Source organism: Punica granatum, chromosome 3 (assembly GCF_007655135.1).
Source record: "Punica granatum isolate Tunisia-2019 chromosome 3, ASM765513v2, whole genome shotgun sequence".
Lineage (NCBI taxonomy): Eukaryota > Viridiplantae > Streptophyta > Magnoliopsida > Myrtales > Lythraceae > Punica > Punica granatum.
Window position 1 is genome coordinate 6,312,771 of NC_045129.1, and position 24,848 is coordinate 6,337,618.

General features: G+C 38.0%; 4 protein-coding genes across 6 annotated transcripts; 1 reads left to right on the plus strand and 3 right to left on the minus strand.

Moving 5' to 3' along the window:
• Positions 1-332: 332 nt before the first annotated feature.
• On the minus strand, positions 333-2,557 carry LOC116201162 (protein WUSCHEL). The gene is made up of 3 exons (XM_031532292.1): positions 1,921-2,557; positions 1,523-1,632; positions 333-974 (listed from the first exon to the last, which is right to left on the minus strand). Exons 1-3 carry the CDS (start codon positions 2,363-2,365, stop codon positions 594-596), a joined length of 936 nt encoding a protein of 311 aa, XP_031388152.1. The 5' UTR covers positions 2,366-2,557; the 3' UTR covers positions 333-593.
• Positions 2,558-12,359: 9,802 nt separating this feature from the next.
• On the minus strand, positions 12,360-16,661 carry LOC116201933 (RNA demethylase ALKBH9B). 3 transcript variants are annotated; one of them, XM_031533400.1, is made up of 6 exons: positions 16,405-16,658; positions 15,034-15,636; positions 14,055-14,140; positions 13,489-13,799; positions 13,137-13,208; positions 12,360-13,026 (listed from the first exon to the last, which is right to left on the minus strand). In XM_031533400.1, exons 1-6 carry the CDS (start codon positions 16,574-16,576, stop codon positions 12,735-12,737), a joined length of 1,536 nt encoding a protein of 511 aa, XP_031389260.1. In that variant the 5' UTR covers positions 16,577-16,658; the 3' UTR covers positions 12,360-12,734. The 3 variants fall into 3 exon arrangements, with proteins under 3 accessions (XP_031389260.1, XP_031389261.1, XP_031389262.1); XM_031533401.1 differs by lacking the exon at positions 16,405-16,658 and adding an exon at positions 16,121-16,380; XM_031533402.1 differs by lacking the exon at positions 12,360-13,026 and having other exon boundaries at positions 13,133-13,208; positions 16,405-16,661.
• Positions 16,662-17,326: 665 nt separating this feature from the next.
• LOC116201934 (uncharacterized RNA-binding protein C17H9.04c) lies at positions 17,327-20,379 on the minus strand. Its single transcript, XM_031533403.1, has 7 exons — positions 20,163-20,379; positions 19,137-19,522; positions 18,980-19,019; positions 18,573-18,646; positions 18,282-18,448; positions 18,028-18,108; positions 17,327-17,715 (listed from the first exon to the last, which is right to left on the minus strand). Exons 1-7 carry the CDS (start codon positions 20,359-20,361, stop codon positions 17,667-17,669), a joined length of 996 nt encoding a protein of 331 aa, XP_031389263.1. The 5' UTR covers positions 20,362-20,379; the 3' UTR covers positions 17,327-17,666.
• Positions 20,380-20,555: 176 nt separating this feature from the next.
• On the plus strand, positions 20,556-22,518 carry LOC116201936 (60S ribosomal protein L8-1). The gene is made up of 2 exons (XM_031533404.1): positions 20,556-21,066; positions 21,991-22,518. Exons 1-2 carry the CDS (start codon positions 20,627-20,629, stop codon positions 22,331-22,333), a joined length of 783 nt encoding a protein of 260 aa, XP_031389264.1. The 5' UTR covers positions 20,556-20,626; the 3' UTR covers positions 22,334-22,518.
• Positions 22,519-24,848: the final 2,330 nt, after the last annotated feature.

Here is a 24,848-nt window from a genome sequence, read left to right on the forward strand (position 1 = left end):
TAATTGAACTTTGGTCTCGATTGATGATGTGATAGTGATGTACAGTGGTGTCATGATTTTGGTGGGAAGATAATTAATTAGTAGTTCGTTTTCATCAACTAATAAAGTTAATTAATGCAATCCACTGGGGTTGGTGGGATCCTTTCCTGCTGGAGTTAATAGCTGAAAAGCGTTAACCAATGATTATGTACTTTTCCTTAATCCAATGCATTTTGAAAATGATAGTATAGCATATATAAGGATATTTCGACAAGATTAAGGTTAACCTTCAATAAAGGTGATAATGAAGGGAATTAAGTTCTTAGCGTAACACTTGTCATGATATTGCCCGATCATTAATTAGCCTGCAACTATATATATTACAAAACTAACAAATGCATGATATCATCCATCACATTCTACATACTGGATGTTCGTAATATATATAACATTTCACAGTTAAACATCATATGAAATAATATAAGATATAATCAGCGATACTGGACTAATCAGATTTTCTTATGAAGGTCATCGACCTAGCTATAGTTGATTACGATGGCCAACTAAAGAGCATCAGATTATGATAATGCGGGTCCTATTAATGTAAGCTATGGCTAGGGCGAACTCGGGGACATGGCAGTGTAGGAGTTGAGGCTGAGCTCGAGGGAAGTACGAGAGCTGCCCATGAAGACATCATCGTACCAAATACCAGGACCTCCATCCGTGTTGTGCTTGATCCCGCAAAAGCCGTTGATGTTGTCATGCATTGGGAAAAGCGGTAGTGTCTCGATCTCGCGAGCGGAGTTTCTTTCTTCATCCTCTTCCTCCTCTTCCTGTTCATCATGTTCTTCGTTGACATTGCAGCCTTGCTTGTCAAAGATAGAGCGAGAAGAATATGGGTACGGGTCGACTGCAATCCATCCGAAATTGTGACTCATGGATCCTCCGACGCCGGGGCTCCCACCGCCACCGCAACTGGATGATATGGAACAATTCTATTCGAAGAAGAAAATCTTGGAGATTAATTAGCAAGACAACATGCTATGAAGTCTCCCTTTTGTACACCGAAAAAGAAAAAAGCCATGAAGTATTGCTATATATGGTCATTGAACTAAAATCTTGACTTTTCTTAGTTAAGCCAAATAAATAGATTTCATACAATGGATAAAAACACCGTTAGCAAGGGAACGGAACCAAAGTAAAAAAAAAAAATTGTCTTAAGATTAACTAAACGATGGACCGACCAAAAAAAAAAACCCTAAAATGTTGGACCCTTTCTTAATCTAATTTCCTTCACTAGTATACAGCCAATTCTCGTGAAGATGAAAGAATTTTGAAGTTTACTCAGCAGATCAAGACTACGCTTTATGTGAGCGGATTAAATACATATCGTAGTGTTACCCAAAAGAAAGAAATTTTTTTTTAGATATTTCTTATAATTTTACGTGTTACAGAAAAAGAATAAATCTCTTCTGAACAGGTCTTCTTTCCGAGGTTGAGCTAATTAATTTCTAGTAGCAATAGCAAACATTATTTAACTTACTCTAAAATTCTTTTCCATGGTGGCCGTGGAACCATATCCATAGTTAGCCATCTGTCCAAAAGCCACCAGACCAGCTGGGGTAGCAGCAGACGATGAAGAAGAAGGCAGTCCTGTTCGTATCATGTTTTGGTGAAAAAATACAAATTTAAATAATTTGTCGCCAGAAGTAAATTTCTTTGAGAACTACATCAAATTAGGAAAACAAAATGATGTTTATATGTATATGTCATAACAATATATAACATGGATGTAAGGGGATAGAGATCTTCATGTCTAATGTTGCGATGATATTTGATTTTTCTATAATATCTAATATCGTGTTTTTGACATTTTTGTCACAACATCCACAACTCCATTAGGGCACCAAAAATTAACATAAGTTCAAGTTGTTTCCTCACCGATAGCACTCCCGAAGTTCGGGTACTTGTTGTCATGATGAACCGGCAGATCGCCGAGTTTGCTCTCAGCGGAGGGACCGAAAGAGTTGGCAGCGGCCGGGAGGTGGTGAAGAGGGTTAGGGTTGGGGTGGTGGTCGGGGACGAAGCGCTTCTTCTGGCGCTCGCGGGCCTTGTGGTTCTGGAACCAGTAGAACACGTTCTTGCCCTCGATCTTGCCGTACTGCCGGAGCCGGGCGGAGATCCGCTGTATCTGATCGGCGCTGGGCGACCGCACCCCGTAGTTGTAGTAGAGGTCCTTGAGGATGCGTATCTGTTCCGTCGTCGGGGTCCACCGCGTGCTGCTCTGCCTGCAGAGTAAGCTGCTGCCTCCGCCACCGCCTCCACCTTTGCTGCCGCCGTTGGCATCTTCGTTCAGTTGCTGATGATGCTGCTGAGGTTGTTCCATGTTTGTGGGGCTAATGTTAGGACAGCAAGAGAACAAAAGGACGGCAACAAAGTAAATATGATTTTCACAGAGAGAGAGAGAGAGAGAGAGAGAGAGAGAAGAGAGAGAGAGAGAAGAGAGAGGGAGAGGGATTGGGGTAGGTGAGAAGTGCAGGGGAATGTTGAGATCGGAGGTGTGGGGTTATATTAATGGCGCAGGACCAAGAACTTGAGGGGGCTCCTCATCACCAATGGTAGCGACAGTCCATATCGACTTCGCGATTAGCAGATTCCGATAGTAACAGCTCAGTGATAATTGGGCCAAGTTCATCATGATTTAGAGAGGAACTCCTCATTAGTTGTCGAACTGTGTCATATATATTATATATATTATCGCGAGTTAGTTCGATTTTGAGATAAATTTTCTCATGGTGGGTATCAAGAGGGTTCCCCAACTTAAAAATGGTTTCATAGTGTAACTTCAGAGTAAGTACTTTTGGCCACTCTAGAGTGAAATGAGATAATATATCTATTGACAATAATATCATCATCCTCTTATCTAGTAAGAATAGTAATATAAGCAGATTATCTGCATAAGTTTCGTTCAACTTCGTGTTCTTTTGTTTTCAGCCTATGATCGAGGCTACTTCTTTCTTTCCGCATCATTTATATTTTTATTTTATGTGGTGAGCAATAAACGAAATGTGCGTAAAGAAATAAGTGGCCGATATGGACCACATAATTAGTAATAAAAAGAAAATGAGATATCCCCAAACACACAGAGCACATGGATGAAGAGGGAAATTTGGGGAGGAGATCAGAGGGGAAGATCTGGAGGAGAAGGACGAGTGAAGTTGATGGGCAAGAGGAGTGGATCATAAAAAGGTAAGGGGACAAAAGAGGCCAAAGAAAGGGAAGGGCATCAGGGGATATATTATATCTCTCTGTCATATATAGTGTTGTTACATTACATTACATGTATGTATTGTTTGCTTGGATGAAAAGGCAATGACGAATTATTCTTCAATTTCCTGTATTTTCATTATTGGAGAGAGAAAATATTGGAAAAGATGAAATCAAGAAAATGAGGCATGAAATGATATATTTGGGATGGACTGGGAAAGAAAGATGGGCCACAGGGGAGGGAGAGAGAGAGGAGCTTAATTGCGAATGAATGAATGAGTGAAGGCACCCACAAAATAATAACAATCATGGCATGTTTGAGTATCTATCCAAGAGATAATTAAAATTGGACAAAAATTCATGTTATAATGAAATCGAATAACTGAAAAGTTCTTATATACTTTGTTTCGATGCAAGTATTCATATAAAATACTTCACATCGGATAGATGAGAATTGTATATGAGAACTTATCTCCCTTCTCGGTTTTGATCGAGGGTTTGTACAATCATGTTTTTCTTTATTTTTTTTAAAGGTTACTTTTCGTAGTATTTTCCTCTCCAATTTTGCCTAGTTTTGTAATTCTTGTTGATGATTTTATCAAGCACCCTTTCAAGTAATACTAGATTAAAACTCACGCGTTGCGCGGACGATTATCGAAAAATATAAAGATAGAAATATTTAATTATAAAAAATTAACAGTAATTAATTTGAAAGTTGCATTAAAAATTTCAGTCTACAAATCAAAATTCAACCAAAGGTTAAGAATAAATAAATAAAGCTACTAACTCGAAATTCAGGAGAAAAGATTCCAGTAAATTATAAAATAAGAATAATAATGAAATATTCAAGGCATAGAAATCATAATAGTCTTACCGTTACTGACGCGGCATCTATAGTAAAATTAGGATAGAAATCTTGTCAAAAAAATCAATATCAAAATAATCAGTTTTAAATTTATATTAAAAATTCAATCAACAAATCAAAGTTTAACAAAAAAAAGACTTGGCAAAGGGAAAAATGAGGTAAATTCACAATGAAAAAAATAAAAAAATAAAAAAATATATTGACTCGAAGTTCATGGAAATAATATTCCATTTAATTATGAAATAAGAATAACAAAGAAATATCCAAGCATAGAAATTAAAAGAGTCTTACCGTTATTGAAGCGACTTCTATAGTGGAATTAGAATAGAGATCATATCAAAACAATCATTATCGAAATAATGAGTTTACACTAAAAAATTCAATCAACAAATCAAAATTAAACTGAGAAAAAGAAAGAATTCAATCAATAAATCAAAGTTCGACCAAGAAAAAAAGACTTGAGAAGGGAAAATGGAGGTAAATTACTTATCAAAATTTAATCAAAGAATAAGAATAAATAAATAGATCTATTGACTTGAAGTTCATGCAAAAACATTCCATTTAATTATGAAATAAGACTAACAAAGAATATTCAACACATAGAAATCAAAAGAGTCTTATCATTATTGAAACGGCGTTTATAATGGAATTATAATTGAGATCCTATCAAAACAATCAATATCGAAATAATGAGTTTACACTAAAATATTCAATTAACCAATCAAAATTAAACTGAGAAAAAGAAAGAATTCAATGCATATGTTTTTTTTTTATATAATCTAGATATATATATTGGTATAAGGTAAACAGTATATATATGTTTAGAGTTATTCATATTATATATATTTTGTTTTATATATTCTATATTTATATTCTTTATAAATAAGCAAACATTTGAGGTTCATAATTCTATATGTCATTTTCCAGTTGTGCTTCCCACCCCCCCCCCCCCCTCTCTCTCTCTCTCTATATATATAGATAATATTATGCCCTGCATGCCTCATTTTTATAAAGATTTTATTAAGATAATATTATATGTTTAGAGAATCATATACATAATTTTTAGATTGTGCTTGCCCTTTTGATAAGGTGCAATATATATGCATGTGTTTTATATAATCTATATATGTTTTATATAAACTATATATAGGTATAAGGCATACCGTATACATATATATATATATATACGTACATAGTCATTCATATGATAGATATTTTGTTTTTATATGATCTATATTTATATTCTCTATAAATAAGCAAACATGTGCTTTAGTCTATATATATTCAAAATATATTCTTTATACATATATATACGTTCAATTTCACACACACAGAATCTCGAGATGTATTGATGAATAAGAAAATTGTATAATTTAAATATAAAAGGATTTCTTAAAAATTAAGTGATGACGTAGCAAAATGAGATAACTCCGTTTGATGAGGTAACTGCCTGAGAATTCGATTTACAGTTCGGCTATAGATTATAATCCTGATTCTTCTTGAATGAAAGAATATATATAAATTCTGTAAATTATCTTTGAAAAAAAAATTGTAGGCGATCAATAATTGAACTTTTTCTCCTCTTTACTGCAGAAAATTTTGTGAAGGGGTTTATTCCCTCCTTTTAATGTGGATAGGATCTATCTTTTCTACCAGTCCCCAACTCCCAAAAACTCCTATCAATGACACCAAGATATTCTCCTGCACTCATATGGAATTATTGGGAACATGAACCACATCCATGCTTCAGTTCTATGCACCTCATTTGTTAATGTGTGCATGTTTCTAACCATACATAAATTTTAAAGAGAGAAAGTAAACCTTTTTGGCAAATCATCATTTCTAAATAATTACCAATAATTTTAGAGCCTATGAAAGTAATTACTCAATGAAGGGTGTCTGTTTAGAATCTACAGTCAGCATAATTAAATTTCGAACCACGATAGTACTTCGGATAGACATTTGCACTTTACAAACATATTTTCCTGTACGTACGACACATCAAAAAACTCATCATGGACTGAGATGTTTATTATCCTTATTAATTATCCTATAACAATATAATTTGTAAAATTGAGTTGAGCGTATGCATATATATATATATCCACTTCCATCAATTTCCACATTTTTTTGGGGGATTTTTTTTTGTGGGGGTTCAGTCGAGGTGATATTATATATCTCCCTTGATTTCAACCTGTAACAGTCCCAATTCCATTTTTCGACAATTCTGACTGCTGCAGTCACTCCCTCTTGCTTTCCTCCGTATGTATATATCTCTCTATCTCTTCTGCGAATTAACTTTTTCAGATTTGCGTTATTTTGTTGACATTGACAGCGCCATCATGAGATTTTGCCTTTCCTTATCATAGCATTTACAGTACACCTTACAAGAATCACACACGCTCTCTCTCTCTCTCTCTCTCTCTCTCTCTCTCTCAGAATCATATTATATTCCGGATTGGGTATTAACAGGATCCCTAATAATTATTAGGGTTAGATTAGGGTATAAACTCAGAGACAGTTATATATTATGAGTTATTATGGTAATCCAAACTAAGCCAATTCGCAATCCAAGCTCATGCGAGCTAGAGCTCACGAGCCCATATGAGCTCAAGCTCTGCTGGTTTGGTGAGCCTATACGAGCCAAGCCGAGCCTTCGCTAAGTACAACGAACCAAGCCCAAGCTCGAAGAGTTAAGCTTGCACGAGCTCAAGCTCGGGCCAAAGCTCTTGAAATAATAAATGAGCCGAGCTCGAGCCTAGTATATTCGGGCTCGGCTCGGCTCATTTACTCCCTATGTTAGATTGAATGATTAACTTCTAATTTAATGGGTTGTTCATAAAAGAAAAATATTAAATTGAGAAAACACGAGTAATTAATCCTCACTTTCTTGTCATGCATTTATGTAATAACATGTATTATCGTATTTTTTTTCTATTTTTTGTATGGAAAGATGAGTCCAATAAGGCAGTAAACGAGGCTTTCAGATTTTAAGAAGAAGAATGGAAATTCTTCAGAGCTGATTATAAGTCCTACTCCGCATAGAATGTATTGCAGAAGGTATCGGTTCTTATGAGCAGCTAAGGAGCCAAAATTCTTTGGATTCTATCATCCTAGAATATTTAAGATGTATATATGTTAGGAATTTTTCTGAAATTTAATTAGTTGTATCGTACATATTTTAACAGATTAATTGCTAGAGGGATTGGATGTTATCGTACGGTGTGCTCGCATAAGATGTTGGAACTGTTAAACTTGACTTCAGCCAGTTATCCACTAGATCCTCCATTTCATAGAGCTATACTTATAATGAAGACCCTTTTTTTTTTCCAGTGATCAATGGGGCCGGAGCCCGAATAATGAAGATTTCTAGGGTTCCAAAGTTCTAACATGTATGGATGTAATATGCATGTAAATATTTTTGCTCATGAATAGATTTCTTAAAATCAGTACTTCATAGTTTACTTGCAAGCACTCATGATCAAGTTCTTGTTGGTTGTCTAGTAGAAGAATGTTTGAATCATGGGATTGGTGTACTCCCAAGATTCTTCCAATTTTTCCTCGTGTATAAGCTTCGTTTGACTGGAAAGGCTTTATTCCCAGGAAAATGATGGCTTTTGGTTCGACTATCGTGGATTATATGAAATGTGAAAATTGAAGAGAAAATTTAATTATAAATTTTTTTAATGCGTTAAAAGTTGAAAGGTGAGATTATTATGTTATTATATTGGATTACGATGAATGTTGGTGATAATATAATATATAATTTATTTTTGCAGTGATGATCGTGAATTTCACTGCCGTAATTTCCATTGTAATCTAATAATTCCACCTATTTTGAATGCAAAGCCTTTATCGAACACGACTTGTAAAGTTATAACTTGAGCAAATAATTACAATTATTAATTTTCACAACATCTATTAACAATGCCATAAAATAGTATGTAAGGTTCGAACTACACAGTGAAACAAACTGCGAGTAAGGGGGTGTTTGGTTTGAGTATTGTTAGATAATATGGAATGTGAAGATCGAAGGAAAAGTTTAACTACAAATTTTTTTTTCTTGGACTAAAAGTTGAAATATGAGATTGTTAAATTATTTTGATTACGAGGAATGTTGGTGATAATATAAATACATGCTTTATTTTTGATGAGATGATTGTGGATCCACGACCGTAATCTCTATTATAATCTAACAATTCTACTTGTTTTGAATGCAAAGTCTTTATCGATTACGGCTATAAAGTTCTAACTCGAGCAAATGATTATAATGGTTAACTTTTACAACATCTACAAGCAAGCGCCGTAAAATACTATGTAAAGTTCGAACTTTACAATAGAACCAAACACCCCCCGTTTGGATCAATGTATTCTTCGGATTTTTTCGGGAAAATTCGAAGATTATGACTTATTTTACGTCGTTGGGCATAAATTCTTTAGGGGTGTGATTAAGAAATCATTTTCTCGGGTTAGGATTTTATGGGGAAAGTTGAAAATGTTTCACGATCGAAATGCTTAGTAATATTGGATTACGGTCGGGGGTTCCGCATTTTATCTCTATAAAAAAATCATTATCACCAATATCCCTTGTAGTATAATATATTTATCAAACATAATTATCTTACTTTTTGACTTTTAACTAACGTAAAATAATTTCATAGTTAAATTTTCCTTATAATATTCACATTTGCCGTAATTTAACAATATTCGTAATGGTTTCCCATGGGATTGTAAATCCGGGGAATCAAAATCTCATCATGACAGGTGATATTCTTGGATTATCATTGTGCGTCTCACCATCGAAATTCCTCAATTTCTCAACTTTGTCCATCTTCCTTTCTCATCCTGCACCTCCCGAGCTCTACAAATAAATAAGGGCGTTCTTGTAATTTGCATTCATTTTTCTGTCAAATTATATTTATTATAAGAACCTAGTATAATAAGATAGAAATAATAAATTTCTAATAAATGGTCATGAGTAGTTCCACCTAAGTATCAAATCTAGGACCTTTTGATCACTTAAAAACGACACGAGCTATTGCATTACACTCTCTTTAATTCTATCAAATTATTTGGAGTACCAAAATCGCTCTAATATCTTATTACCTTCTATATTACATAGAATTCAATATACTTTCATTTTTTGGGGCGAATATAAAATTTCAAATATAAAATTTTCACATTTTGACATATACACTTCAAGGATTTTCAAAATAACTAGTGAATTTTTCTTGTTATGCTTAACATTCTCGGTAATCTGACGAAACTCAAACCAAACACCGCCTAAGAGTAAAGGAATTATTGGGTTTTATTTGTCCTAGCTACTGGGGTTAAAGCAAGAATTGGGGCTATTGTTTGGGGGTCTAGGAAAGCTATTAATTGTCACATCCCTCTCCTCAGTTTCGATCATCAACTTTATGAGACTTTGATTTGGCAGTGAATTGAAACCCTCTCTCTATCTTATTCAAACTGCTGATAGCAGCTTACCTCATTCAATAGGTGATAACCTTCCTTGCACTGCATCTTAAAAAGAATTTTGCTCATCGGAGCAATCACATCCGTTGATTATCTCGGTTTATAAATTCTTTCCAAACGATCCATACTAAGGAAGCATTTCTCGTTACGTACAATATTGAGCTACCCCATTGGAGATATTATTCAGTACATGATACACTATAGTTCCTGTCCCCAGCTTTTTTCTTCGAGGTAATCATCTTCTTGATGTTATTTTCAATTCCACCATATCTTTCACTGGTACACCACCAGATCAGTTCCATATCTCTCTTTCCCTCCTGAGTTCTCTAGTCTTTAGACTGCTATGCTTGTTAGAGTCTCTTTTTCGTTCTTGGCAGAAAAGGAAATATTACCCACCGGACTCCGGTAAATATAATTACGACTAAACTCTTACGAAATTAACTTCTTAAAATAAGTAATTACGGAATTATGATCATCGATTGAAGAGGTCATGTAATTACATCGTAGACTAGAGCTTGGCCAACAGCCCGAGCAAGATAACATAGTAATTTAAAAACTTCCTATTTTCATGGGCAGATCGCATTTTAGGAATAAAATCTGGCCTGTAGTCAGAGGATCTTATCAATCAAGAAAAACTATAGGGCTCACTACTAAGTGACGGCTTGATAAATAGAACTTATTAGTCGGTCCGGTTCGTCTGATCCACAAAAATAATATCTCCTTCCCAAGTCGTGGCCGATAAATGAGCTTGACAATCAAGAATGGACCCTGGACTTACAGACCACTTTAAAAGCTTTCTATACCAATTTAAATAATATTCAATAAGCACATTCCTCCCCCCCCCCCCCCCCCCCCCCCCCCCCCCCCCCCCCCCCCCCCCCCCCCCCTCTTGACCACTCTAAACTCAAATTTTAATTGCCTTTTTTTCTTCTCAATCAGTTAGCGAGATTCAGTGTTGCCGACGTGTATAGCGCAAGGGTTGAGTTATGATAGATGGACTAAGAAGTCATCTTGTCAAGAATGTAAGAAAGAGGAATTGATCTCGTCCAAATATGATGGAATACCAAGAATAGGGTTTTCCAATATCATTAAAACATTATGATAAGTTCACAAATTTGTTATTATACAAGAACAAATATATAACATATACATATACATTGGCTGGAATATGATTGTCTATGTTACTTGCATAACTTGATAAAGTATTGTGGTGTATGTACAAGTACGGGGGGATCAATGAATGCACTTCATCATTCCCAAGTAAAGAACTTTCTCAAAATGGACAGACTCCCAAGTACAGCAAACACACACAACATATGCTCTATGTGAAGATTCTTCCAACACTTTCTCTCTTCATTTGCTCAGTGGCAAGGAAATAATATAAACAATTTCATTGGAAACCCTAAATGAAAAAAAATAAAAAATTACCGCTCTCAGTCACTTTCATATATTTTCTGCATTTGTTTCTTTCTTTCTTTTTTTTTTTTTCCCTTCCTTCCTTCTATATGTGTCAGTTTATTACTACAGTTCTAGGAAAGGGAGAGGTTCCTACATGTGAAGGAAGGAAACCCTAGAAATAGTGGTAGTGTGGCCCCATGCAGTTCTACTGGTGATGGCTGGGGCTTTTATTAAGTTAACATCAATGACTTATTGATCTAAATCAACATTGGGCTATACAGAAATATATCTACTGCAATTTCGATCTGCAAAAATCAATCTCGGTTAGCCTGAACATGTTCTTATAGATAGGCTTTTGAAGGGATTTTGGCCACGTATTGCTCACGCAACTTATCGACAACTTCCAACTTAGGAAATTCTTGCTCACTATCGCAAATTACGACTCTCGCGGATTGATTGTGAATGCTGATAAGTAATTCCTGTCACTCGAGTTTTTTTCGAGATTCAGGGTATGTGACCGTAAGTCCCCTCTAACTTCAACAAGCCGAGCCCATAACTTTAGATAAACGTGAGCAACTTTCCCGATCTGTCTCATGACCTCCAAAGTCACATGATCAGCATCGACAGGGCCAAAATCTACCATAGAGATTGACAGGGTTAAGAGTTATTTTTGGGTGATATGAGATGGTTTGCTCCGCCTTTATGCTAAGATATATGCACATGTCTCTGGATGGAAAGAAGAAAATGAATGGCTCCATGTGAATTCTTAACTAGAGATTGACTGTGCCGAGTGCCGACTAGTTTCCCAGCGATAATGAGATTACCTTTTATCAGTTTGGGATGTAACTAGGACCACACAGAAAGAGAGTAAAAAATGACACTGTGGGGAAATGGTTGAGATCAGAATCTCTTTGGGTACCAATAAATGAGCTACATTGACTATTCCTGAAGGGACCACAAAAAAGTACATATTATGTTCTATTAGGTGTGGGACTCCGCCTCAGGTACATTTCATTCACTAGGAGGCTATATATAATATTATACATATATATATGTATGCCTCTATATATGATCTCTTTTTGTTGAATACTCTACTGTATGTTCGAGCAAAAAAAAAAAAAGTCTGCTGTATGATCTCATGTGATAGACAGAGAAAGAAACAGAGATAAAGATATACCTAATTGATGGGCAATTTCATGGATTTTCATGCAAAAAAATAGGGATTCTGTTTGTGACTCCCATTCCTGAAACCCCAAGAAAAATGACAATAAAGAAATGTTTTTACTCGTTTTCCTCGTTTTGGAAAACGGAACGCCATGGAATAACTTTCCATGTTTTCTCAAAGTTCTGCAACAAATGAGAGCAGAAATAATAATAGGGTGAAAACCGAACTCTCATATGCATTCCTCACTAACTATATATAAACTCTCGATGTTTCGTTAAGGTTTTGCAAGTTATTTTATGGTTTTGGTACATACAGAAACTAATAAACCGAACACAATTATCGGAAACTCTCCAGATTGTATCTCGCTGAAAGACACTCACCACAATCATCCCTCGGACCTACAAGTATGCAAACTCCACAAGCAATACCAAAACCCTCAGCTCAAATGAAAACACAAACTGACAAACTCATGGACGAAACCTCCCGAGTATAATGCCATAAGAATCAATTGACTGCAGCAGCAAGACTCAATCTTTGGCAACTCCGAAGATCAATCAATACTGGACATTGAGAAAGGTGAATCCATCAATTCCCCAAGTTCCCCCGGAACCTTGGTCTACTTGAAGAGCCCTGACGAGGTTGATTCCTGTGATGAGGCGAGTCACCGTGAGTTTCATTTCGCTCTGGGTATCCCCTTGCTCCCGAGTTTGCCTCCCTTCTGCCAGACTGCCTCCTTGAATTGCGAGGTCTATAAGAACCGAACCTCCTTGGTTTTTCATCTTCGTATGACAAGGGTTGAATATCCTGCAAGTCGGGCTCAGGGGCATAATTTTTCGGCCGTTTAGATTCATCCATTCTCCTGAATGTTATCGATATCCTGAAATACAGATGAAGAGGCAGATGTAGGTAAGTCAGCAAACCAAACCACACCTGAAAACTGGAAGCAGTTTCCCGTTTTCCAGAACAAGACTGTATCAGAATCATTACCTCTTTGTTGGGACTGCCGGAACACAGTGCTTAGCTACATCAGCTCCATTTCCATTTAAGACAAGAACGGATCTGCATGAAAGCATTAAGTGTTTAGACGGATAAAAAAAAGGCAAAATCAACTAAATTAAGAGTCTCTTAGTATAACTTAATAGATTAAGTGCTTAAGAAAATCAATTATATCTTGTGAGTTGGTTGATGAATATCCACTTTATGAATTATAACTTCATAGGGAGCTTGGGCTCAACCCTCCCTTTAGATGTTCTCTCCATCCTCAGTCTCTCCAAACCGTTTAATAAACTTTGCATACTGAATTTTCAGAAAACCACTAAAGTCAGATTATAGTACTTACCCAACAGGCAGGGAAATGGCCATAGATCCCTCGAACTCACCAGCACCAATGACTTTCAGGTTTGAACCGAAACGTATATTACACTCGCTAAGAAAAGATACAGTACAGAATGGACGGACAAAATCATGGTTGTCTATATGCGGAGGAATGCAATCGCCTTCTTCGTAGATATTCACAATGCAACTGTCGGGTACACAAGTGGGAGGTAGCACGTGCCATCTAACTAATCTCCTTATTATCACCTTGAAAAGATGAGGTATAGGATCTACAAATTCGTTTTGAAGGATGCCAGGTGGATTTCCATTTCTATCCTGCAAGAAGGAATGCAGATGATAAGGCTTCTCAACACATCTGATGCCTAGAATGAAAGGAAACGGGATTCCATGCCACCACAATTCATGAGGTGCTCCATTTCATTCCACTCCTATCTCATATTATCGTATCGAATGAGCTATTACTATTCTTATAGAATCAATTAAACTTCTATAAGTTATATTCTTATGGCATGTTATGCAGAACTATGAAATAGAAAAAAGGCAGTGGGATACAGCTCAGCAGAAACTTACTGTCGCATAATTGTAACAGCAACCGAACTGCAGAGTTACACGGCCCTTCCCCCTCATCCACTTATGCGGGGCTGAGTATGTCCGATCTGTAGAAAGTAAGCAGATATTCAACGCTTCAAGAACTAATCATGATCAGTGACAAGGCCAGAGTCATTCATGTGCAAGCACAACTACTTTAACAGTCTCACTCCGGTTTTGCATATGCCCAGGAATATTTTCATAATTAAGGTTCATTTATGGAAACATGAGGAATGAGACAGGACACACAGAGAAAGATCAACTCCTGCTTTAGATCAAACAAAGTAATAGGTTGACTATTGGTTTGCAACAACCACAGATACTCCTAATTGATGACATTACTGTATTTTCTTTTGGATTATTCTTCTCCAGCTAGATACTTCACGGAATGGCCATTTTGCTCATCCTTTCATTTCTTTTAACTTCTGAACTAATATTACAGTTTCAGGATTATTAAAAGAAAAGAGCTTCACTATGGTTATGGCAACCAAAGGAAACAACTATAGGCACACAACTTTGCAAAATGAAATATCATCTCTCTAAAAGTACCAACAATCAAGTATAAAATAAACAAAATAGAGTGTAAGTTTGATTAGACCTAAGAAAACAGAGAATTCAGCCTAGATCCAGATAGCTAAGTAACACGAGATTCTAGTTACTTGAAGATTTTAACAAGATTCTCAATTCAACTACATGAACTAGCTTCTGGTATGGCTCAAGCTTATGCACATGCACATGACAGGGCACAGGTTAGCATATACGGGCAATGTGTATCATGTACTTTCATGAATATAGTTCTCATAGTCAAAGAAGGGATTAATTATTGAAGAAAAGCTAATAACATAACCCAAACAGTCAATTGTTTCTGTGAAATAGTTAAACCTTAGCAAAAACATAGACGAGCACATAATTGTCACGTGAGACATAAGCAAGGCATAGAATGCAGGGCGGAGTAGCTGACCTTTCAATTCTCCCCTTTTTCCCTTTTCCTGAAGTTCGTAAACATAGTCAACTATCCGCTTCTGTTCCGCAGCACTAAAAACACCGGTGTGAAGTTCAAGTCCTTGTAGGATATTTACAAGCTTTCCATTTATCCTCTCAAAGCATATGAAATCCTTGTTCCTCTTAACGTTCATAAACCGTATCTGCTCTCGTTGTTCCCTAGGTAACTTTGGCTTCTCAGGAACTGCTGATATCCTCAGCTCGCCAGTGGAAGCATCCACATCAACAACTCGTTTGCCAGCTTCCTGTTCATCTTCCTCCTCCAGCTCATCCTCCTGTGCCATGTCAGCCCAAGACATATGGGGACTCTGACTCCCAACAGCAAGTGATTCACACATAGTAGAGCTAGTTGATACTTCCGGGGAGGGTTCGAAGCATCCCTGGGCCCCATCTTTCCAACTACCCAGTGAATGTGTCTCTGCCTCATCTTGGTCACTGCCCAATGAATTCCTGTCACAGTTATCGTCGTTGTTCTCATTAAATTCAGGAGCTTCCTCAGCATTAGAAGTCAGGGTATTGAGACCCTCCTCTGATTGCAAAGGTTTTGGTTCACCATCAACTCCTGTCATCCAGGTTAGAAGAATAAAACATGCATACCAACTAATTGAAATTCCATTAAGCAGCATGTACATGTTCAAGGAAGCAAATAGCATAACCAGAGGAAGTACCGACAAGCTGGAGATCATTTTTAGTGGCTAGAATCCATAAATCGGGCGTGCTAAAAATTACTGGAGGAAGAAAAGACATAATATTTCACGGTAGAATGACAGCTAAAAAACCATGATACGAGACCATTATTGTGCAGAAAAAAGGCGGTATCTTGTGGAGAAACACTGGAAAGCTTGCCCAGATTTGATTCATCCCGATTTAGAAACTGGGAACAGAATGCTTCTGGTTGATCGCTAACAATAAGTCAACATCCCCCGCATCTTTGTTTCTATTGCATTCTATCTCATCTAATTCCGTCATGCAGTATTTGCAAAAACTGAACTACAGAATGAAGTGGTTCTTCTCCCAATTAAATTCATCATACAAGAAGGCCTTACTCATGCAGAATCGATTTTGTTTTGATTTAGTCCTGTGTCGTCCCCATCAAGTTCTTCAGTGTCGGAAGACCAATACAGTTGAAGGAGAAGAAGAGAGTAACCAACATTATACACAATATCCTACTCTGAATTAACTACAGCTGAATTAAGCTCAAAAGCACAAACTTTCCAACGCCCACCAGCAGAATTGTGCCGAACGAGCGCTACCGAGCTGTCTAAGCCCATAATTTTGGACGAATTCCTCAGGAACCGAACTCATAGCAAGAACGGAGAGGAGAGAGTACCGGGGGCGGCGAGGGAGCACACCCGATCGGAGAGGACCTTGGAGCAGCTGGGGCACAGATCCCGGGAGAGGAAAGGGAGCCACGTCGTGAGGAACTCCGAGGCGATTCGGAGATCCGCCGGCTGGTACTTCTCGAGGAACGGATCCTCCGGGTTCCGCTGACCGTCGGCCATCGCGAGAGAGCCCCCAGCTCGAGTCTTTTAAGTCTCAGAGAGAGAGAGAGAGAGAGAGAGAGAGAGAGAGAGAATAGTTCGCCTAGTTTCGAATCCAACATATATTTATGGGATAGATTAGCCTATATTGGCCAAATTATTATCTGATTAGATATTTTTGTGTTAAGTTTGGAGGAAGTATAATAATTATATGATCCGAATAATTTTTTTGGTTTAATTTTAACAGTATTTCAACCTATACATGAAAATATTCATCTAAAGTATTCTTCAATGAGATGACATATTCGGTGAGACTAGTTATGCTTTCAGTGGAATCCGAGTCTTACACTGGAAGGGACATACCCACGTATGGTATATTACAGCTACACCAAACCTGTGATTCTCATGTATGTACTTTCTTTGTAAACATCAGCCAATCATTATATTATCCCATGACATCAACTAATGATATCATATCTCAATAATTAATGTAATTTAAGACGTAGATGTGATGTAATGCCGTATACCCGTGTTCATGAATGAAGCGAACGAAAGTGCATTTTGTATTGCGGATGCCATAAAACTGTGACATTTATATATATTCTCGAAAGTTTCAGTCCTAATTATAAAATATTTTATGGATTCTCTCGTCAGTTATTTTTCAAAACAAAGTGGCTCATCATCAGCTACAGCTCCGATCGATGCTACCAAACACAAAATGCAAACTCAACGCCCTCAATTGCCACAATAAATAGATCGGCACAATCAAAATGCACAATTAACGAACATAAAGTAAAAGTTCTGGAGGTAAATAACATAACCACCAGTTATAATATTCATCTACATGCACTTTAAACTCGATGTAGCCACAGATTCTCCGTTGCAATGTAATACAACTAATATTCAACCACACATGATCTAAACTTGATTTCGCGACAAGTACTCCACTGTGCTCACTAACTGTCAATCGAAAATCTACAGGACCATCCATCGAATGCAAAATGCGCGAAAGAGGCCTGTATAAGTGACGGTCGACTTTTTTGACAGCATGGCTCAGCAAAGAAAGCCTAAAGGAAACCGGAGCAATCATGTTTACATCAACCCGAAGCTTTCATGGATCAGCAACGGGTTGCGGAAGATCTGGTTTCTGAGTCTTACATCTGTCAGAACATGAGTAAACAGAGTTCAGCCTATTGAAAATACTAGTATCCCTTGGCATGAGAGAGAAATGTGAATAGGCAATGGAAGTTGATCAATAAGAAGCAGAAAGTATGCAAGCCCCATATATGAATTTGCACGGCCAGGTGATTCAAGCAGTTCAAAAGATCACCGTAAAAACCACTTTGTATACTCAGTCATCACTTTTATCTTCATCAAGTTTCAAAATAAGTTGGCAATACGAACTTCACTGCAGAAATTGACAAGAAATATCTGAAAATGTACATAGAACCTCAAGAGTAACATATACAAACCTATTGCACTCTTTTCTGGATTTGTAGTTATGGTTGTTACAATTTGTGCACATCCAATCACCATCCCGCCATTGTGTTGCTCTGATAAGAAGAGTGGCAAAGCATCAGAATCTCTGTTTAACCATTCTAAGCCATTTCAACCAAGGTATCGGCAACCATTTGTTTAGTCTTGAGAAGTAATATTAAAGTAATCTGTAAATGGAATTGATTTGAATATACAATTTGCATTAATGAAAATCATGGGGTTGATTTACCCTTTTCCGGGGAGAGATGCAGCTGCTTGACATGAAGTCTGGACTTGCATATTTGAAGCCACAACGGAATCGGCAACCGGAAGAGAGGCATAATCTCCATTTCTTGGAACAAAGCTACCTCCAGATACTTGCTCAAAGCCCCTGTAGGATTGCTGGTCTATGGTTGTCTATATATTCATACAAAGTCAGAGAAGTTGGTCAGAGCGAAGATTTTTAAATGATGAAAGTAATCAGTACCCTCCATCCATGGCTCAATAGCCTACACATGAAATCCGTGGGAAAAGCACTCACCATTCTGGCATTCAGTCTCTTGTTATCCCACTCATCGATGAGATTTTCAGAAGCTAGCCGCTTCATTCCAAGTGCTTTATATATACACACAGTCAGAGAAGAAAGGACAAATCAGTCACAAATGAACTAACAAAACTTATTCTCAAAATGACATTTTCTCCCAAGAACTCAAGAAGGTGACTCCAACAAAGCCAAAGGGAGATGATCAAAGAAAAAGTAAATTAAACATCACATTATCATGCCATCCATAAATATGCATCGGATACTAAAATGAATCAGGCCTGAATCATGCATCTCTGCCTTATTCTCATTAAGGAATTGTACCACTTATTATGCATGAGAATTGCAAATCAGCTAGTGATACCAGAAATAAGAATCTAACTCGAACCAATTAGAATTGTGAGTACCTGATGGCATGGTGCTCATAAAAGCATTGCACTTTTTACACTGTACATGGGATCAAACTTAAATTACGTCAATAACCATGTGGGGTGTGTGTGTGCGCGTTTTTTTTTTTTGGAGTGGGTGCGCACACTAGAAAATTATTAGGAAGAGCAATCATACCTGCGTACGAGAAGAGTAATTATGAAAACCACAGCGGCATATCCAATCACCATTACGCCATCCTTTTAGACCAGGAGGAAGCTGATTGAAAGGGTTCGGAAATGGAAGTCCTGCATTAAGGTTTCCACCTAAGAGCCTGGGTGACTGAGCTCCGTAGTTATCAAATTCCCTAGCAGAGGAATTTAAGGGAACCTCCTGAAGATCACCACTGCCCATTGCTCCAACTTCCATCTTTCGTCCCAATACTTCTTGGACCCTGGCAAAATAATGTGAATAAGTTGGGAGTGAAGCTCCAGCCATGGCAATTGCTGGCAATGCCGCCACCTCCTTTGGTTGCCCACACTTTTTGCACTTTTCCCTTGATGCATAATTGTTGTTAGTGCAACCTATTGATCCAATTCCAGGCAAACCCGACCAAGAACGCAGCCCAGGGGAAGGAATCGAAGCCAAGAATACGCACACCAACCAGCCCATCCCAGACAACACACCCACAAAAACACAAACCAACTCAACCTAATTGATAGTAAGCTTCGCATTTAAATAAACGAAATGGAAACATCATATCTAGAAGATAACTACACAACACACCAATATATATCAATGAGAAAAGAGATTATCCAATGCCAAAGTAGGCAAACAAATGCTGTATTGAGCAGCAACAGAGAACTACATATTCGTTCGCACGCATAAGTGCACCCTTATCATAAGCCCCTACGAACTTCAATAGTTTCATATGATCGTAATCGTTAAGTGAAAGCAGAAACGAGAGAGATTTTCAAAACTAAGCGATCATATGAACGAAACAGTAACCAAAGTTGTTCAGTATCTATGCAAGGAATTCATCCCCAACCAAGCAAGTTGCTGAAGAGAACTTCCACCCGGCAACTTCAGCAAGAGAGTAACCCGTACATCACTGGAACTGAAGTGAGCACTCAAAACGATCGGCAAAGGTGGAAAAAACACAAGAAAATGAAACTTGAAGCTGAGATCACGGAGACGAGAAAGGAAGAAGGTGCAGAGACTCACCGGTGCAGATCCAGTCACCGGCGCGGGGAAGCCATTTGGAATCGGCGGGCGTTTTGGCGTCGACGAGGAGGCGTGGCTGCTTGCATCTGTTGCAGAACGATCTGAACGCGTAGTTCCGATTGTTGCAGCTGCTGCACTCCCAATCTCCTTCTCTTCCTTCCGCCATTGCTGTCCCCTCGCCCTGTCTCTCGAGATTCATGGCAATGGCGTCCTTTACCAGTTAAAAGGAACGGTACAGAGTGGGAGAGAAGAGAACCACTCCCAGAGCTGATAGTGGGCCGAGCTGCTCAGCGGGAAAAATCCGGCCCATTTTTGGTTTTGGGCCTCACGGCCCATTATCCCAATTGACCCCGGCAGCAGAGGCCTCGGGGGTTCTCCTATAAAAGCTTAGAAACCCTAACATTTCCCTCCCGCCGGCGCACTGATACTCATTTCGCTGCCGCCGTCTTCTTCCTTCTCCGGCAATGGGTCGCGTTATCCGAGCGCAACGTAAGGGTGCGGGGTCGGTGTTCAAGTCCCACACCCACCACCGGAAGGGCCCCGCCCGTTTCCGCAGCCTCGACTTCGGCGAGCGTAATGGCTACCTCAAGGGCGTCGTCACCGAGATCATCCACGACCCCGGCCGCGGCGCCCCACTTGCCCGCGTCTCCTTCCGCCATCCCTTCCGCTACAAGAAGCAAAAGGAGCTCTTTGTTGCCGCTGAGGGCATGTACACCGGCCAGTTCGTCTACTGCGGGAAGAAGGCCACCCTCGTCGTCGGCAATGTCCTCCCCCTCCGGTCCATTCCCGAGGGTGCCGTCGTATGCAATGTTGAGCACCACGTCGGGGACCGTGGGGTCATCGCTCGCGCCTCCGGAGATTACGCGATTGTCATCAGCCACAACCCTGACAATGACACCACTAGGTAAAAGCTATAATTGGTCTGCGGTACTGTCTGACCTGTCGATTTTAATAATCTAATCAGCTCAATTCGAATGCGTGTCGGTGAAATATTCGTGAATCTGATGATTTGATGGTGGAATTAGATCTGTCGTTGCTCAATTTTGATCTGCAGAAAGTTGCTTCGTTTGTGTCGAACTTGTTGAGCTATTATTTTTCGTATTATGAATTATTAAAGATCATTTTTTTACGACAGATTCGAAGCTTCTTGTGGAGATGAATTCAGCCCTGCAATATTTTAGATCTGTATTGCTTGTTTGTGCGATTTTTAATTATTGAATTATCGCAGTCTATATTGCTTGCTTGTTTTGTAGCATCATGGAATTGGTCGCCTTTTCTGTTAGTCCGAGGTTTAGGTATTTCTGCAATTTTTGAGAGTTGATGATTGTATTGCATTGCCCTGAGAAATCGAACCCACGGGAATTGCAGGAAGTCATTTGTTTTAATGAAGTTTTAGAAACTCGGGTAGTTTGGCCAGCCAGTTGTGCGTACCTGCATTGCTGAATGCTTGACACAAATGTTTTGCTATGCTTTCCTCAACACGTTTTAGGATTCTCTGCAATATAAGAAAGTTCGAGGTTTTTCTGGACAATGTAAACTGTTGCCGTCAATAAGCAACTCAAACAGATAACTGACCTGCAGAGGATCCTTTTCAGTTGCAATATGCCCAAACCAAACTGCTGCAGTGTATTCGATCGAATTCCTGAACCAACGCAATTTGGGGACATATGTTGGAAGTGGTACAGAAAAATGGTAAAAGACAACGGTGTCACTTGTGCTTGTAGAAACAGTGTCATTAATGTCATAGCTGAGAAAGGAGTAGAGGCTTCAATGCATGCTCGCTAGACAGTGTAAAATCTGACGAGTCTCTACTCAATCGTTGTGGCAGGATCAAGCTTCCATCTGGGTCCAAGAAGATTGTGCCGAGCGGGTGCAGGGCAATGATTGGGCAAGTCGCAGGAGGGGGTAGGACTGAGAAGCCGCTCCTGAAGGCAGGCAATGCCTACCACAAATTCCGGGTGAAGAGGAATTGCTGGCCGAAGGTCCGTGGTGTGGCCATGAACCCCGTCGAGCATCCTCATGGTGGTGGTAACCACCAACACATTGGCCATGCCAGTACTGTCAGGCGTGACGCGCCGCCCGGGCAGAAGGTCGGTCTCATTGCTGCCCGCAGGACTGGTCGGCTCCGTGGACAGGCTGCCGCCAGTGCTGCTAAAGCCGACAAGGCTTGAGAGATTCCTGCAGTTTAGTTATGTTTTTCAGTTATTTTATTTTGATCTCACAGTTCTCAAAGCTTTGGAGTACGAAATTTGTAGCTTATGACAACTCTTTGTATTGGAAATTTTGCCTCTTGTTTGAAGGTTCAGAAAGTATTTGGTAAATGGAATGACATTGGTTGCATGTTGGTCTGGTTGTATTGGTTGCATGTTGGTCTGGTTGTTCTTTTTTGCTGGTACTAATTCAATTCTTTTTTCATCCAAGACCGAAGAAAATGGAGGTTTGAGCCATTGTTGGGCCCGATGACTGGAAATAGGTGGAACGAACAAAAATGATCATATCAACTTGTTGCATGGACAGTTCATTTTGCTTCGTTCTTGTAGTAGCAAACATGACTCTATGGCAAGGAATGCATATCTAAGCATGGAATCAGATGGACATTGCTAACGTTATATCGATTCGTTCGCTTCACCTGTTCACAGTGTGGGTAGTTTCAGCTTGGCCGTGAAGTCGAGTGTAGAGCGAAGATCATGATGTCCGAGCAACTGAGCAAAGTCCTCTTTAAGAGGATTCAATTCATTCATTTGTTAACTCAATTATAGATCGGTAGTGTCTTGGTTCGACTTCACAAGAGTTGGACCTGTGGGGGACCGGTGAGCCAATTACCTCTCGATATCTCCATCCGATCCGATGTTCTTACTAGATTTCCTATGCCTCGGAAAACAAATCCGTGGATTATCCTTCGTGCTTCATCCTTATAGATCGTACTAGATTTCCTATGCCTCGGAAAAGAATACCGCGGATCGTTGTTATGGAAGTGCACCCCGCTGGTGATATATTACCGACTGTTCCATATAATCATATTCATAGTGTTTAGCTTAAGGAGAATTAGAGAAATTGTCCTATGAGTTTGCCTCTTTTTTGATATTGATAAGTCTTATTTTTGTTTTCTTAGTCTTAAACGTTTGCTCCATTAGACACTTTATAATCCAAATCGTGACTAACCGTTAACTGGTGCTGACGTGAACGTAAACGGCGTTAAATCTTTTCCACTTATATATAAAATCCATATGTGAAAATTAAGAGATTAACAACGGTGGTCCTAAAAGTTTTTCATTTTTCAAATTCTAGTCTTATAAGTTCAATTTTACAAAAAACAATCATAAATCATTTCAAAAAGTGATATTTTAGTACATTACGTACCATCGTTAACGGGCGATAATGTGGACTTAACACTGTGAAAAAGGTTACGACTGGTCGTTAATATGGTACACGTGGACGAACCATCTTCAAGATTTTTTTAAAAAAATTTATAAAAAGTAGAAAAAATCTAAAGGTTGGATAAAACTAACAAAAACTAAATAAATATAAGAAAAAATTCCATTTTTCAAAAAAAGAAATTAATTTTTTGAAAAATATGAAAAAATTTAAAAATAAGATAATTCAGAAAATTAAAATAAAAGTTCATAAAAATTACGAAAAGTTCATAAAAATTAAAATTTTCAAAAAAAATTAAATAAAAAATAGAAAGTTATGGAAATAATAGTAAAAAATTAATACAATCTTCAAAAACAAACTAAATAATATTAATAAAGGAGGAAGATAATTTTCAAACTCATCAGCGAATGAGAAAGGGTTGGGTAGTTATCGAGATACCAATACAGGAAAGCTCTTTTCGCCACCACATTTCTCTGTTCAAAACAGAGAGATATGTGAGGGAATACCAGATGCTGCGAGGAAAGGGTGGCCAAAAGGACTATCTCATCTGGCACTTCCTTCCCCTATCTTTTTGCGTCGAGTAGAGAAATAGAAAAGGAAAGGGTCAAATGGGGGATCTCTTCAACCCATTCCTCCTTCTCGACGAAGTCGTTAGAGACTTTAGAGCCCCTAACCACCACACGCGAGAAGCAGGGGTGGCTCGAAGGGGAAGCCTAGTCCCTGATCCGATCCTTCCCTCCTTTTCTCTTCGAAAGAGAAAGACGGGGAGGAGGGAAGGATCAGAAAGGGGGTCTTCCGGCTAGAGCCTCAGACTACCTTGCCATAGCGAGGAGCGGTTGGAAAATCCCCTTATTTGATATTTTGGTAATTACACAGTTCCTTCTCATTATTCGATGGGTTTGAAAATTATCTTTCACTTAAAAATAAATAAATTATATAGTTATTTTTATATTAATTTTCTTATTTATTATTTTCCTAACTTTCTATTTTTTATTTAAAATTTCTAAATCTTTTAAAATTTTGAACTTTTTATGAACTTTTTGTAATTATTTTTTGAATTTAAATTTAAATTTAAATTTTATGTATTTTCTTATTATAAAGAATTTCAAAATTTTATGTAAATTTAATTAATTTATGTAATTTTTAAAAAAATTTCTTCAATTTTTCTATAAGTTTTAAATTATTTTAATTTTAAAAAATTCTTGTAGTTTTTTAAAATTTTAAATTTTTTTCTACTTTTTTCTTTAATTTTGGTTAATCTTATTCAATTTTTAAAATTTTATTTTCTGATTTTAATTTTTTAAAAAATCT

Bases quoted from the DNA above. Each gene is read 5' to 3' on its own strand.
- LOC116201162 (XM_031532292.1), bottom strand. From the start codon at position 2,365: ATGGAACAACCTCAGCAGCATCATCAGCAACTGAACGAAGATGCCAAC. The intron at 1,633-1,920 runs GTGAGGAAACAA...TGATACGAACAG, and splicing joins GAACTTCGGGAGTGCTATCG to GACTGCCTTCTTCTTCATCG. The intron at 975-1,522 runs GTAAGTTAAATA...TTCTTCGAATAG, and splicing joins CCATGGAAAAGAATTTTAGA to AATTGTTCCATATCATCCAG.
- LOC116201933 (XM_031533400.1), bottom strand. From the start codon at position 16,576: ATGGCCGACGGTCAGCGGAACCCGGAGGATCCGTTCCTCGAGAAGTAC. The intron at 14,141-15,033 runs GTCAGCTACTCC...TACTTTCTACAG, and splicing joins AAAAAGGGGAGAATTGAAAG to ATCGGACATACTCAGCCCCG. The intron at 13,800-14,054 runs GTAAGTTTCTGC...TCCTTCTTGCAG, and splicing joins GCTGTTACAATTATGCGACA to GATAGAAATGGAAATCCACC.
- LOC116201934 (XM_031533403.1), bottom strand. From the start codon at position 20,361: ATGAATCTCGAGAGACAGGGCGAGGGGACAGCAATGGCGGAAGGAAGA. The intron at 19,523-20,162 runs GTGAGTCTCTGC...TTGGATCAATAG, and splicing joins CGGTGACTGGATCTGCACCG to GTTGCACTAACAACAATTAT. The intron at 18,647-18,979 runs GTACTCACAATT...GTATATATAAAG, and splicing joins TATGAGCACCATGCCATCAG to CACTTGGAATGAAGCGGCTA.
- LOC116201936 (XM_031533404.1), top strand. From the start codon at position 20,627: ATGGGTCGCGTTATCCGAGCGCAACGTAAGGGTGCGGGGTCGGTGTTC. The intron at 21,067-21,990 runs GTAAAAGCTATA...TCGTTGTGGCAG, and splicing joins CCTGACAATGACACCACTAG to GATCAAGCTTCCATCTGGGT.